The 16,174-nt window shown below is 44.7% G+C and overlaps 1 protein-coding gene across 12 annotated transcripts in view; it reads right to left on the bottom strand.

Annotated features, from left to right (window-relative positions):
- pnpla6 (patatin-like phospholipase domain containing 6) overlaps positions 1 to 16,174 on the bottom strand; it is a 170,928-nt gene that overhangs the window by 136,892 nt on the left and 17,862 nt on the right. For 6 of the 12 annotated variants that reach the window (XM_059639836.1, XM_059639834.1, XM_059639841.1 and 3 more), the window contains 2 exons: positions 12,660 to 12,725; positions 1,944 to 2,031 (listed from right to left, as the gene is read on the bottom strand). In XM_059639836.1, the coding sequence (XP_059495819.1) occupies positions 1,944 to 2,031; positions 12,660 to 12,725 (154 nt within the window). Of the gene's footprint in view, positions 1 to 1,943; positions 2,032 to 6,624; positions 6,667 to 11,060; positions 11,192 to 12,659; positions 12,726 to 16,174 lie in introns of all 12 variants that reach the window. The other 6 variants (XM_059639833.1, XM_059639843.1, XM_059639832.1 and 3 more) reach the window with 4 other exon arrangements.

The following is a 16,174-nucleotide window of genomic DNA, read 5'->3' as shown; positions in this document are numbered from 1 at the left end:
GGAAGGGTTGAGATGGATATGGGCCAAATGCTGGCATGGGACTAGATTTGTTTAGGATATCTGGTTAGTATGGACGAATTGGACTGAAGGATCTATTTCCATGCTGTACGATTCTATGACTAAGAGCTACAGAGAAAGTGCATGAGAGTGGGACTTGCTAATTGACCCTTGAGAAGAGTATGGACATAATGTGCTGATGTAACCACCCCATGGTTTGACAGCCTTAGATGCTGGTATGAGACAAATGTCTGAAGGTGGAAAATATAACCAAAACATTTTAAAAAAGTTAAAAAAAAATCAGAATCAGACCAGACAAGGAGGAAGATTAGAAGAAATGGTCAACAGGTTCTTGCAGTTCATCTCAATACTACTTTGATTCAACTAGCTGCATTTTGGATTACCCAAAGGAGTTGGTCTCCCGCATTTACTGTGACAAAACAACTTTTTTCCTACCAGAAGTAGTATAGATTCAGAATAATTGCAGATCAGTTTTAAAATGCTGTTCTTCTTCCTAAGGGGCATGACATTGAGATAACGTGCTAGCTTCTCTCACTTATCTTATTAGCATAGTTCATTTACCGTATTAAATCTGCCTCCAAAATAATGGAAGACGCAGAGAGATTGAAAGGGAACGTGAAAAAAGTAGGGGGTCAACGTGGTAGACTTAAATTCCAACTGAATTGTATGAGTAAATTTTAAAATGAAGGTGGTGAATGAAAAAATGTTGTTCGGATAGAATGCAATGAACAGGGTAGTAGCTTGTGACTTGTCCAGTTGCAAGGCTGGTGTAACAGGGAACATTACTCATGTTCCAATTGCTTAGAATTTGAAAGCCAAGATTAACAAGTAACTCCTGTAAAAGCCGCCTCTGGTAGGCATTTCCAATTTCTGCCTCATTTTCCCCCAATTGCTACTCCACTTTATTAACAGCAGAGATATCAATGTAAGCCATTTCCTCCCAATCATTTGGAAACCATTGTCATTTCACAGTTTTAAACTTAGATCTTTAACATCTTTTGAATAATGAATTAAAGTTGTGAAATTTTCCAGTCCATAAGAGGTTCATTAAATACTTCTGCTTTCTGTGGTCAATCTTGGCTCAACTGTAGCCCTCTTGTCTGAGTCAGAAGGGCTGCTGTCCACATGATATACTGAAAGACTCTGGAGGGAAGCAAGAATTCATAGCCCACTGAATCAGTGCTCTCCCTGAGCCAAGGCTGACAAAGAGATATTGTGCACACAGCATTCATTTTTTCAAAGGAATACAAATCTTTTTGGATACTTAAGACTAGCCAAGCAGTTTTAACTTCACTCGGAACTGCTAGCAATGCATATGATGGCAGCCTAAGAATCACCAGCTCCTCCAGTGGTACATCATCATCATACAATCACAGAATAGATCATTTAACCCCAACAGCATGGAAACAGGCCCTTCAGCCCAACAAGTCCACACTGACCCTCACAGCATCCCACCAAGAGCCATCCCCTATAACCCACCTAATCTACTCATCCTTGAACACTTTGGGCAATTTAGCATGCCCAGTCCACCCAGCCTGCACATCTTTGGGCTACGGGAGGAAACTGGAGTACCTGGAAGAAACCCATGCAGACACGGGGAGAATGCACAAACTCCATGCAGAGAGTCACCCAAGGGTGAAAACGAACCCAGGTTCCTGGTGCTGTGAGGCAGCAGTGTTAACCACTGAGCCACCATGCCACCCTGTGCATTCTGCATGTAAATGAAGGATTTGTCATCAAAATACCCTGATTATTGAGCTGAGGATTTTATTTAAACTCAACAAAAGCAAAGAGTAGGGAGGTGGGGCGGCAACAGGAACATTTACTCACAATGCTAGATATAGAGTATAGGGCTGAGAACACACTGACCAATAGTTGTGGAATGCCCACAAGCTGCAACAGTTTTTCAGTATAGTTTCACTTACTTCTCTCTTGCAGTCGTCGGTGTACAATGAGGATGGTGGTGGCAATCAGGACGACTGCCACTCCAGCCCCCAGGATTACTCCCATCATCTGAAAAAACAAATTGTGTACAACTAATGAATTCAGAATTCAAATGAAGGCCAAAAAATAAAAGCATAAATGTGACGTTCAGCTCTTTCACAAACTGTAATCCAAAGCTGCATTCCTCATTTAAAGCAACACAATGTCAAGGATATTTAAACAGTCAATGAAACAAAACTGTACTTGTTTTTTCTGAAGAATCACTTTTCTGAAGAATACAACCTGAGCTACTTCAGAGTTATGTCCAATGGTGATAGCGTTCCACCAGCTGGCACATTTGAACTCCACTTAGACAGCAATTCAAAGTAGTTCTTCCAGTGCATACCATACTTCATGTTGGTGATGGCTCCATGTATTTCTTGGGTGATTCGAACTATGTGGCTCATTATCTTAATGTAGAGTTCACTTGACTTCCTTACTATTGCACAAACAGAACAAAGGTTCCTGTTTGATCTCTTCACTGTGGACAGTCAAGTCAGCTGCAAGATTTGGTAGCATGGTCTCACTCTCTCCTCAGGCTGGGAGAGTGTTATTAAAGGACAGGATCACTATCCAGTGGAAAATCTGATTATGCCTCTGCCTAACCACATCTCTGCTGCTGAAAAGACATATTTATGCCTTTGTTAGCTTTGTTGGCTTTGTTGATTTTAATCATCTCACCTCTTGGCAGCCATGCCTTCAGCTGCCTGAGCCTCAGGCTCAGGCTCTCTGTATCTCCCTCCGCACACCTTTCTGCCTCACCATTTCTCTTTCCTCCTTTAACATGCTCTTTAAAACATACCTAGCCTTTGGTCATCGACCCCAACATCTCCATACGTAATGTGAAATGTACAGCAATGGCCTAACGGTATTATCGCTACTTATTAATCCACAAACTCAGCTCATGTTCTGGGAATATGAGTTCAAATCCTGCCTTGGCAGATGGTGGAATTTGAATTCAATAAAAACAAAACTCTGGAATTAAAGGTCTAATGGTGATCATGAATTCATTGTCAATTGTCAAAACAAACCCATCTGGTTCACTAATGTACTTTAACGAAGGAAATCCGTCATCCTTACTTGGTCTGGCCTACATGATTTCAGACCCACAGTAATGTGGTTGACTCGAATTAGAGATAGGCAATAAACAATGGTTTAGCCGCATGCGCACACATGCTGAGTGAATAAAGGGTAAAATGCTGCTTTGTTGCATTTCCCATCAAGCGCCTTGAATCTCTTATTGCGCCAAAGGCACTACACAAACACAACATATTGTTCAAAGTGTTGCTACAGAACAAACAAGTGCCGATTGAGCTTTCATGCTTCCCTACAGTTCACAGTCTCTCATTTCTTAACCCTGTTTTAATAGCACAGCCACCTCGGAGACAGATGAGGCCTGTAAACCTGCCGCCCATTAGTCATCATGTTTCAGTAAATTAATTGAACCACCTATTTTAAGTTTGAAGCAAAAATTTCAATGAAAACACCAGTGGTTCTCATTTCTGGTGAAGAATTGGCTACATCACTCAAATTAAGACTAGGGTGAAGGTTTCTTATACAAGTAACAAAGTCCAAAATTCCAACCTGTGTTATTTAACTTCACTTGGGACCACGGCAATGGGTCAAATGGCTTCCTTAGCAAACTCGTACGAAAGGATTCTCTTTCTGTTGTTTTGAAAGCAGTCACTGTTCTTTCTCACTCATCTCAATGCGTATAAAGGTCATGAGAGATGAACAAAAGGGCAGCCTGCATGTCCAACGAATGAGTGCTGACCAGCTGGCAGACAGCCTCAACCTGGCCCAATACTGAACACAGCAGGATTGTGCAAGATAGAGGCATTGTCTGATACAATATTGGGTCATGCTGATCATCAAGGCCCAATTTCAATCCTCAGCTTTCACTGGGAGCAAACTGACCTTAGCAGCTATACCAGAGTTGGTCAAAGGAGCTCTGGGGCTGAGGATATAGCCACTAACGTCTGAACCATCCTGATGCCAGTGTCATGTGCCTCTGTTTCTTCTTTACGTAAAATAGGGAGAAAATGAAAGCGACCGAAGAAACAGGCAGGCAGAGATGCAGTGTCTAGCTGCAGTGGGCAGAAGTCTAAACTCAGATGTGATACATTTCCAGTCAAAAAAACTTTCCTATAACTGTAGTCAAGTCTTTTGGCCATTTGGGCAAAGAGCTACGAAGTTGGAACACCTAAAACTGCTACTTGCTCCTGAGCTTTGATTCTTTAAGAGAGTAGGTTGGCATTGGGAAAGGTTGATTGGGATCAGGAAGCAGCTGTTATCAGTTGTGTTTTCAGGAATGTTTCTTAAATTTCAGAAAGGTATGATGTAACAGCAGCGTCAGCCAAGACTAACAATACAGAACCTCCAACATTATGGAGACGTGATGGGCTCGAGTCTCACCACTGCAAATGGTGAAATTTGATGGTGAAACTTAAATTCCATTTTAAAAATCTCAGATTTTACAATAAAAGCTAGTTTAACACAACCACATAACCATAGCTGATTGTCATAAAATCCCCACCTGGTTCTCTAAGTACTCTTTAGGAAAAGGGATCTGCTGTCCTACCCTGGTCTGGTCTGGTCTACATGCGACCTTTGACCGACAGCAATGTGTTCCTCCTTAACTGCCTTCTGGGCAATTAGAGATGGGCAATAAATTTTGGCCAAGCAACACTGTCATCCCATGAATAAATGAAACAAATGTCAAGAGACTTGAACAGAAACACTGGTTTGTTTTAGCAAGCTATTATTCAATCAGGGACACATTAAAAAGGTTCTCATGCCAAGTTTTCTCAACCAACATATTGTGGAAACTTTCAGCTGGCAAAGGCTTTATTGCAACTGTGGGAACACCATATATTAAAGTCTGGTGCTCTCAGTTCAGTAACATCTCAAGAGAAGTTACACAGAATTTTGACTATGGAATAAATATTCACAACTTCCATGACAAAATCTTTGAAAAATTTTACAGCACAAGCACAGTGATCGTGCTGATGGGTGTCAGTATTGTCCATATAAGACAAATAAGTAGTTATGAGAAAGGGGTAACAATTTAAATTGAATTTATCTGTAATCAACTTTTAAGCCATTTTGGACCTTGCAAAAACCCTTGCCTCAGGGAATAGTATTTAAACAGCTCCTGTAACAGGCTAAGTGCTCCAAAATTATTCCATGTGGTGCAGAACAGCCCAGAAGAACACTGAAAGTTAACTGGAGCCTAAGATCCATTTTGGACCAATAAGCAGTCTCACAGTGCACCAGGACAGATCTCCTACACTGCATATTTTTGCCAAATGTGTGCGCAAATCTCTTAAATTACTCCAGTTCTGAGGAAGGCCTTCGGCTCCAAAACGTTAACTCTGATTTCTCTCCACAGATGCTGCCAGACCTGCTGAGCTTTTCTGGCAATTTCTGTTTTTGTTCCTGATGTCCAGCATCCACAATTCTTCCGGTTTTCTTTTCTCTCAAATTACTGATTCAACTCGTTTCATTAGCAGTCCATTCCAAACTTCACCACTCCGTGTCAACTAGTTATATCCAATTAATTTTCATTCTTCCATTCAAGCACCATTACTTATTTATTCTTAGTTAAAGCTTTTCTTCTTCCATTCATCACGATAGACGCAGAAATACCAACTTTCAAAGGAAACAGCAATTTATACCACATAGTACAAGGTGTTGATTGGTTGGAGTACTGCCATGGAGAATGCATCAGGAAATAGAAATCCTCATAATTGTCTTGATTTGAAAATTGCACAATGTCTGAACATAACCATTTGGTTTGAGGAGGACTGGTACCTGAGTAGGAATAAATGTAGCCTCTAGCAGATGCTAATGAGCCACATTTTGTAAGTGAAATTGTTTGCTGATGATTCTTTGCATACTCCAGATAGAACTTGCTGAACAATCTAACCGCAGAATCACATCTAACTTTAGAGGCAATATGTCAAGTTCTACATTCAACACCACTTACTGAACAATTCTGGGGTGATAAGAATTCTGCCAACAACCAATGTAAAACCATCAGCCATGCTTGCAACATGGCTCACACAGACTTGCTTCGTACATGCATAAGCAGGTCCCAGTCATCTGTAAACCTAAAAGAATATTTCCAAGCATTGTGCCAATTTGCATCACACAAAAACATCACTAGTGCATTCTTCATGAGAAGATTTCAACTAGAGACCACTTGCCAACCCATCAGTATCCTTTCCTCATGCAGTACAAAAAGCTGCTCCTTTTGAAATTTGTACCCTACAATAGAGCAACCCAAGTCAGTACGTTGCAAAAGTAAGAATTATGATCTGTACTACGAAGCAATTGTTTGAAGGACTTTCAAGCATGAACAGTTGCAGTAATGTAGTGTAGCAGCCAATTTACATACAGAACACAATTTGTTTTAGTGATATTCGTTAAATAAGTTACTACCAGCCAGGAATTGAGAAAGAACTCTCCAGGGATCTTAGACGCCGAGTTCAATATCAAGTCTAAAGAGATTGCAGTTAGAGACGAGAGCTCCAAATCCAGGTTGGCCTGCGTGTCTTGTGGGCTGTCTCCTTTAAATGATTAAATCTTACAAACTCGACTATAAGGAAATCCTTTACTTACCAATGACTTTGCAGCTGAACTGTGAAGCATTCCAGACTCTGGCTAGGTAAATTAACAGAAAATGTTTTTACTTCTCCAATCTATTTCTATAATGTTCAATGCAGCAGTTAAGAAAGTATACGTCACTTCACCACTATTTGTCTAACTACTTCTGACACAGCCTAATATTCACCTAAACTGTAAAAACCATAGAATTCCTTCAGTGTGGAAACAGGCCATTTGGCCCAACAAGTCCACACCGCTCCTCTGAAGAACATCCCACTCAGACCCAATCCCCTGCATTTCCCTTGTCCAACCCAAACATCCCTGGGCACTATGGGCAATTTAGCATGGCCAATCCACCCAGCCTGCACATCTTTGGACTATGGGAGGAAACCACAGCACCCGGAGGAAACCCACGCAGACATGGGGAGAAAGTCTCGGTGGGGTTTGCACAGTCACCTGAGACTAGAATCGAATCCTGGTCCCTCGCACTGTGAGGCAGCAGTGCTAACCACTGAGCCGCCCTGTAAAGATTATCCACATATATCACATACATATACCATATATTAATTTAAGGGACATGAGTGACACAGGCTAGGCCAGCATTTACTGTCATCCCTAGTCGTCCTCGAAAAGGTGGCAATGAGCTACCTTCTTGAACTTTTGAAGTTCCATGAACTGTAGATAATCCACAATGCCTTAAGGACAAGAATTCCAGAATTTGATCCTGTAACATGGAAGGAATGGTGATTTCCAAGTCAAGATGTAGCTGCGCCCCTTGTTCTTCAAGACGGAACTGATCATGGTTTGGAATGCGCTGCATAAAGATCTTTAGTCAATATCTGCAGTCCACTTTGTCCATAGTAGACACTGCTGCTACTGAGCATCAGTGGAGAAAGGAGTGGATGTTTATGGATTGCATGCCAATCAAGCAGGCTGCTTTGTTCTGGATGGTGTCACGTTTCTGAGTTGTGTTGCAGTGGCACTCGTCCAGACAATTGGGACAGAATACATCCCATTCCTTCCAAGTGGTGAACAGGCTTTGGGGAGTCAGCTGGTGAATTAGTCGCAGCAGTATTCTTAGCCTTGGATCTGCTCTTGCAATTGCTGTATCTATATGGGTGAATCAGTTCAGTTTCTGGTCAATAATCACCTTCAGAATGTTGGTACTGGAGGATTCAGTGATGGTAACACCATTGAATGTCAAAGGGCAATGGCTAGATTGCCTATTAATAAAAGTAGTCATTGCATGGCATTTTTGTGGCAATTTTACTTGCCACCAGAAGCTCAATATTGTCCCAGTTTTGCTGAATTTAGACATGGGCTGCTTCAGTTACTGAAGAATCACGAATGGTGCTGAACATTGTACAATCATCGGCCAACATAAGATGGAGGGAAGGTCACTGATGAAGCAGCTGAAGGTACTTAGGCCAACAACACTACCCTGAGGAACTCCTGCAGAGATGTCCTGGAGCTGAGATGACTGATCTCCAACAATCACAACCATCTTTGTATGGGTCAGGTTTGACTCCAACCAGCAGAGTTTTCCCCGATTCATATTCGTTTTGCTTGGGGTCCTTGATACCACAATCGGTCACATGTGTACAATTCTACTGCTACTGATGACCCACAGTGCCTCAGGGATGCCCAGAGTTGTAAAATCTGTTCAAAGTCTGTCCCACACAATACTACGGAGGGTATTCTCAACGTGAAGACAGGATTTCGTCTCCACAAAGGCTGTGCGGTAGTCACTCTTAGATGTGTCTCTGACAGTATTGGTGTGGCAGGCAGATTGGTGAGGAAGAGGTGATGAGGTCAAGGCTATTTTTCCCTTATGTTGGCTCCCTCACCACCTGTTGCAGAACCACACTAACAGCCATGTCCTTTAGGATCAGAACAGCTCAATCAGTTATGCTGCTGCCAAGCCAGTCTTGGTGGTGGGCATTAAAATCTTCCACCCAGAGTAGAGCTTACACCTTTGCATGTTCAATGCATCCTCCACGCTGAACAACATTTAAAAACATTCCTTGTCCATGTCTGACCTGATGCCATATGACATCATGGTGCCCACAGTCAATGCTGAGCACACCCAGGGCAACTCCCTCCCATTTGAACACTACTATGCTGCCACCTCGACTTGGCCTGCCCTTCTGGTGAGATGGAATATATCCAGGGATAGTGAAGGTGGTGTCCGCGACATTGTCCGCAAGGTCTGATTCCACATCAGGCAGTCAGTAAGACATGAATAAGTAAGACTTGACAAGATCCACATGGTTGATAGTTCTTGCCGTTGATGCTTCCGGTGTCTAGGTCGATACTGAGCGGTCTGTCAGTTTCATTTCTGTTTTCCTTTCTAGTGGTTAATACAACTGAGGGCAAATACACAGGCGTGTTAAGAGTCTGCTGTGCATCTGGAGTCACACATAGGCCAGGCAAGTATTGTAGGTTTTCTTCCGAAGAAAGTGAAACCAGATGGATTTTTCCCACTAACTGTGATTGATTTCACGCTCATTATTAGACTCTATTTTTTTTAAAATTTGAGTTCAAATTCATCATCCTCAACAGTGGAATTCAAGCCCAGCTCCTCAGAACATTATCTGGCTCTCTGGATTATTAGACTAATGATACATCACCTCTTTGTTTCAGATGCTCACATTTTTGCTGTAAACTAATTTAATGCTCGAATAATGAGATTATTTCTTTTTAACTTGCCTCTCTTTTGAACTAGTATCCTGAGCACATTTCTAATTGTTACTATAATTACTTTATATTCACTAATCAAATCAATTAGCATTTATACAAGTTATTTTTCTCTTTGTGCAGAAATCTTAACTTAAGAAAAAATTCTAAACTCCCAATAAAGTCAGACCTTTTACACCTCATTGACCATGCATCTTAAAAAGAGAAGAATCTTCGGGTAATCAGGTCACAGAGTGAACACAAACTGATGCTTGGAGCGAGGCATTATAAAAATTTATCTTTAACTTAGGAGTGGTTGGCAATTAGCAGGATCAGCTCAGAAGACCAAAAAAGTACATTACCTCACTTCAAGCAAGTTGAGAAGAGGTTTAACGGAGCTCTTTAAAATCATGAGAGGCTTGCAGCAGGGCACACAATATACACCGTCACCCTGAAGACTGAGGTTTTCTTGAGAGCTACTTTTTGATTTTCACGGACTTTTTTATCATTCTCACCAACTAATTTATGCAATGATGTAGTCAAATTGTAACATTTCCTTCTATATCTCACTCACATACTTGGACTTGCACAACAGCAGAATTAGAAGAACTCATCAATATCCTCAAAAATAAATCAACCTTCAATTAAGCTTGAAGCCACAACACACGAGGAAAGTGTTAGTTTCTTAGATGCTGCCACATTTCACCTGGCAAACCAGACAGCAGTTTCCAAACCCATGACCACTGCAATCAGGAAAGACAAGGACAGCAGACATATGGGAACAGCATCTACAAGTTCACCTCAGAATCCTTGGAAATATATCAACAGGCAAGAGAAAGAACTTTAAAAAGCAGTTCAGTGTAATTTACCTCTTCGCTTTTTGGAACACTTGATTCCTCAAAATTACTGCCATGTTGAGTTTTTGAAGTGTAAAAATAAAAGGTTAAGACCAAAGGCAGCTTGAGATTTACCTTCAGAGAGGGAGATTTGATCAAGAGAACACAAAGAGAAAAGGCTGACAGAGAATGGCACGGTGGCTCAGTGGTTAGCACTGCTGCCTCACAGCGCCAGGGTCCCGGGCTCAATTCTGCCCACGGATGACTGTCTGTGCAGAGTTTGCAGATTCTCCCTGTGTCTGCACGAGCTTTCTCCGTGTGCTCTGGTTTCTTCCTACAGTCCAAAAGGCATGCAGGTTAGGTGGATCAGCCACATTAAATTACCAATAGTGTCCAGGGGTGTGCAGGCTAGGTGAATTAGTCATGGGAAACAGGGTTGGTAGGGGGACACGTCTGGGTGGGATGGTGTTCAGAGCATCGGTGTGGACTCGATGGACCGAATGGCCTGCTTCCACATGGTAGGGATTCTATGATGAATTGAATGATTTTCTCTTGAAGGAAAGTCAGTGTGAAAGCGCTGAAACCAGAGAAAAAGGAATCTTCTCTCCTTCCCAAAATCTACCGTCTTGCTGGTCCACTTCTGCAAGAAACACAAACTGTCCAACTACAGAAGCCATCACAGATAGTGGGCCTGACATCAAGTCGAACCATGACTTTCTCGCTGTTGTACTATGTGTACTTGTCTTAATCTTAGCATCTGCAATTTTGTTAATAGCTTTATCACGCGCTAACTTTGGTAATGGCAATGAATAAATTAGCCTTTATCATGTTTAAATAAACAAACCTGGACAACTGGTCAACTAATGTGAATCATGCAAATTAAAAAGGAGACAAAACTAGCTTTATTCTTTTGATTCACTGGCCACGTGGTGAACGTACCTCGGGGTTATGGTCATTCTTATGTATACAAATCATAATTGCACATGGTATTCCTTTGTAACTGCAGGAAGACATTTTTATTCTTGCAATCCAAGCATCTTTGAATAATAATCCAAATGTTATTGTCCTTCCTTCAAAACCAATAAAAGATGACCAAAAAGAACAAAAGGGGAGAAAATAAACATTGCATGCAAACTTGCAAATAATATCAAGATAGATAGCAAGAATTTCTTTAAATATATAAAAAGGAAAACAACAGCCAAAATGAACACCCCCATAGACAATGAAACTGGGGAAATAATAATAGAGACCAAGGAAATGGCAGTAGAGTCTAGTAAATACTTCGTAGGACAAAGCACTAATTGCATTGCAAAATCCTAAATATTCAGGGTGTAAAAGGACAGGAAATAATTACAATAACTCTCACTACTGAGAAGTGCTAGGGAAATTAATGGGACTAAAGACCGATAAGTTCCCTGGGCTTGATGGGTTGCAACCTAGGATATTAAAGGAAGTAGCTATAGAGATAATGGATGTACTGCTAATAACTTTGCAGGAATCCTAGATTCTGCACAGGTCCTAGAAGATTACAAAACTGCCAACGTAACACTTATTTAAAAGTAGGAAGAGACAATAATCAGACCAGAAGATTAACACCTGTTAGTGGGAAAATATTAGAGTCTGTTATGAAGGAAGTAATTATGCATTTTGACATGCTCTGCTATACAATCAAGCAGAATCATCATGACTTTGTGAAGGGAAGATCATGCCTGACGCTGTTACTAGAATTCTTCCAGGAGTTAACAAGCAGGATAGAGGAATGGGAAGCAGCGAATGTATGTGGATATTCAGAAGGCACCGATAATGTACCACAAATTAGGCTATTTAAGAAGGTTGAAGCCCATGGTGTTGCAGGTAGTATATTAGGATTTGCTAACGAATAGAAGACAAAGAGTTGGAATAAGGAGCACATTTTCGGGATTAGCGTAGTGCTACAAGGATCAGTGCAAGAGTCACAATTGTTTACAAAATAAATTCATGGTTTGGATTAGGAAAGTGAATTTACTATAGTCAAATTGCAGAAGCAACAAAAATAGGAGGGAAGGCGAGTGGGGAAGAAGGCACAAAGAGTCTAGAGGGATAAGTTTAGGTTGAGTGGCAAAATCTTGGTAGATCGAATATGATGTGGGAAATGCGAGGTTATACATTATGGCAGAAAGAAGAACCGATCATTATTTGAAAGGAGAAACATTGCAGAAAGCTAACAGTGAGATTGGAGAGTCCTTGTCCATGAGTCTCAATAAGCTAGCTGAGGCAAAGTGTTACCAAACTTGCACTTGCAATGCCCATGGCCAAACCAATGACCCTGGAATCAATGCAACCCACCTAGGTCCAGGCACAAATTTGCTTAAAAAGTCCATCAGGTAGCTCCCACTTACCCTTGGGGTATCCTTTTGACAACTTACACTCAAACTGTCAGGGAGTCTCCTTTCTAGCAGGTAACTCAGAGTGGGGTGGATTTTACAGCTTGGTTTACAGACCAGTAAACTTCCATGTGGTGATATCAGATTGTCCAGTGGGAAAATAACCATCACTTACCATGGTGGCTTGTTGCTGGTTTTCAACCAGAGTCTTGACATCTAATAAATCGCCATCAGATTCATTCTGGATTCAAAAAGGAAAGAGATATCACTGTATATTTACTGGGGGAGAAAGAAACACCAAAAATATTTCCATTGCAGCAAGTCACCATTATTAGCACATCAGTAGCCAAAGCCCCATTCTGGAAGGAGAAGGAAACAAGACGGAATATTTTCCACAAAAAAAGTACTGAGTACTTTTATCAGCACCTCTGTTGCAAGTGATGTTGATCAGGGTTCACATTCATACATGGCAGGGGGAGAGAGGGGGAGGGCACGCGCGAGGGAGGGAAGGCACACGCGAGAGAGACAGCGAGCAAGAGAGAGAGACAGCGAGCGAGAGACAGCGAGCGAGCGAGAAAGCGAGAGAGAGAGAGAGAGAGAGAGAGAAAGCGAGAGAGAAAGAGCGAGAGAGAGAGAAAGAAAGCGAGAGAGAGAGAAAGCGAGAGAGAGAGAGAGACAGCGAGAGAAAGAGAAAGAGCGAGAGAGAGAGAGAGAAAGCGAGCGAGAGAGAGAGCGAGAAAGCGAGCGAGAGAGAGAGCGAAAGCGAGCGAGAGAGAGAGCGAAAGCGAGCGAGAGAGAGAGCGAAAGCGAGCGAGAGAGAGAGCGAAAGCGAGCGAGAGAGAGAGCGAAAGCGAGCGAGAGAGAGAGAGAAAGCGAGCGAGAGAGAGAGAGAGAAAGCGAGCGAGAGAGAGAGAGAGAAAGCGAGCGAGAGAGAGAGAGAAAGCGAGCGAGAGAGAGAGAGAAAGCGAGCGAGAGAGAGAGAGAGAAAGCGAGCGAGAGAGAGAGAGAGAGAAAGCGAGCGAGAGAGAGAGAGAAAGCGAGCGAGAGAGAGAGAGAGAGAAAGCGAGCGAGAGAGAGAGAGAGAAAGCGAGCGAGAGAGAGAGAGAGAGAAAGCGAGCGAGAGAGAGAGAGAGAGAAAGCGAGCGAGAGAGAGAGAGAGAAAGCGAGCGAGAGAGAGAGAGAAAGCGAGCGAGAGAGAGAGAGAAAGCGAGCGAGAGAGAGAGAGAAAGCGAGCGAGAGAGAGAGAGAGAAAGCGAGCGAGAGAGAGAGAGAGAGAAAGCGAGCGAGAGAGAGAGAGAGAGAAAGCGAGCGAGAGAGAGAGAGAGAGAGAAAGCGAGCGAGCGAGAGAGAGAGAGAGAGCGAGCGAGCGAGCGAGAGAAAGCGAGCGAGAGAGAGAGAGAAAGCGAGCGAGAGAGAGAGAGAAAGCGAGCGAGAGAGAGAGAGAAAGCGAGCGAGAGAGAGAGAGAAAGCGAGCGAGAGAGAGAGAGAAAGCGAGCGAGAGAGAGAGAGAAAGCGAGAGAGAGAGAGAAAGCGAGAGAGAGAGAGAAAGCGAGAGAGAGAGAGAAAGCGAGAGAGAGAGAAAGAGAAAGAGCGAGAGAGAGAAAGAGAAAGCGAGCGAGAGAGAGAGAGAGAAAGCGAGCGAGCGAGAGAGAGAGAAAGCGAGCGAGCGAGAGAAAGCGAGAGAGAGAGAAAGAGAAAGAGCGAGAGAGAGAAAGAAAGAGAGAGAGAGCGAAAGCGAGAGAGAGAGCGAAAGCGAGAGAGAGGGAGAAAGCGAGAGAGAGGGAGAAAGCGAGAGAGAGGGAGAAAGCGAGAGAGAGGGAGAAAGCGAGAGAGAGGGAGAAAGCGAGAGAGAGGGAGAAAGCGAGAGAGAGGGAGAAAGCGAGAGAGAGGGAGAAAGCGAGAGAGAGGGAGAAAGCGAGAGAGAGGGAGAAAGCGAGAGAGAGGGAGAAAGCGAGAGAGAGGGAGAAAGCGAGAGAGAGGGAGAAAGCGAGAGAGAGAGGGAGAAAGCGAGAGAGAGAGGGAGAAAGCGAGAGAGAGAGGGAGAAAGCGAGAGAGAGAGGGAGAAAGCGAGAGAGAGGGAGAAAGCGAGAGAGAGGGAGAAAGCGAGAGAGAGGGAGAAAGCGAGAGAGAGGGAGAAAGCGAGAGAGAGGGAGAAAGCGAGAGAGAGGGAGAAAGCGAGAGAGAGGGAGAAAGCGAGAGAGAGGGAGAAAGCGAGAGAGAGGGAGAAAGCGAGAGAGAGGGAGAAAGCGAGAGAGAGGGAGAAAGCGAGAGAGAGAGAGAAAGCGAGAGAGAGAGAGAAAGCGAGAGAGAGAGAGACAGCGAGCGAGCGAGAGAGAGACAGCGAGCGAGCGAGAGAGAGACAGCGAGCGAGCGAGAGAGAGACAGCGAGCGAGCGAGAGAGAGACAGCGAGCGAGCGAGAGAGAGACAGCGAGCGAGCGAGAGAGAGACAGCGAGCGAGCGAGAGAGAGACAGCGAGCGAGCGAGAGAGAGACAGCGAGCGAGCGAGAGAGAGACAGCGAGAGAGACAGCGAGCGAGCGAGAGAGAGACAGCGAGAGAGACAGCGAGCGAGCGAGAGAGAGACAGCGAGAGAGACAGCGAGCGAGCGAGAGAGAGACAGCGAGCGAGCGAGAGAGAGACAGCGAGCGAGCGAGAGAGAGACAGCGAGCGAGCGAGAGAGAGACAGCGAGCGAGCGAGAGAGAGACAGCGAGCGAGCGAGAGAGAGACAGCGAGCGAGCGAGAGAGAGACAGCGAGCGAGCGAGAGAGAGACAGCGAGCGAGCGAGAGAGAGACAGCGAGCGAGCGAGAGAGAGACAGCGAGCGAGCGAGAGAGAGACAGCGAGCGAGCGAGAGAGAGACAGCGAGCGAGCGAGAGAGAGACAGCGAGCGAGCGAGAGAGAGACAGCGAGCGAGCGAGAGAGAGACAGCGACGAGCGAGAGAGAGACAGCGAGCGAGCGAGAGAGAGACAGCGAGCGAGCGAGAGAGAGACAGCGAGCGAGCGAGAGAGAGACAGCGAGCGAGCGAGAGAGAGACAGCGAGCGAGCGAGAGAGAGACAGCGAGCGAGCGAGAGAGAGACAGCGAGCGAGCGAGAGAGAGACAGCGAGCGAGCGAGAGAGAGACAGCGAGCGAGCGAGAGAGAGACAGCGAGCGAGAGAGAGAGAGACAGCGAGCGAGAGAGAGAGAGACAGCGAGCGAGAGAGAGAGAGACAGCGAGCGAGAGAGAGAGAGACAGCGAGCGAGAGAGAGAGAGACAGCGAGCGAGAGAGAGAGAGACAGCGAGCGAGAGAGAGAGAGACAGCGAGCGAGAGAGAGAGACAGCGAGCGAGAGAGAGAGAGACAGCGAGCGAGAGAGAGAGAGACAGCGAGCGAGAGAGAGAGAGACAGCGAGCGAGCGAGAGAGAGAGACAGCGAGCGAGCGAGAGAGAGAGACAGCGAGCGAGCGAGAGAGAGAGACAGCGAGCGAGCGAGAGAGAGAGACAGCGAGCGAGCGCGAGAGAGAGACAGCGAGCGAGCGAGAGAGAGACAGCGAGCGAGCGCGAGAGAGACAGCGAGCGAGCGCGAGAGAGACAGCGAGCGAGCGCGAGAGAGACAGCGAGCGAGCGCGAGAGAGACAGCGAGCGAGCGCGAGAGAGACAGCGAGCGAGCGCGAGAGAGACAGCGAGCGAGCGCGAGAGAGACAGCGAGCGAG

This window comes from Stegostoma tigrinum, chromosome 35, assembly GCF_030684315.1.
Source record: "Stegostoma tigrinum isolate sSteTig4 chromosome 35, sSteTig4.hap1, whole genome shotgun sequence".
Classification (NCBI taxonomy): Eukaryota; Metazoa; Chordata; class Chondrichthyes; order Orectolobiformes; family Stegostomatidae; genus Stegostoma; species Stegostoma tigrinum.
Note: the sequence above shows the minus strand (reverse complement) of the source record. Positions and strands in the feature narration are given on the sequence as shown.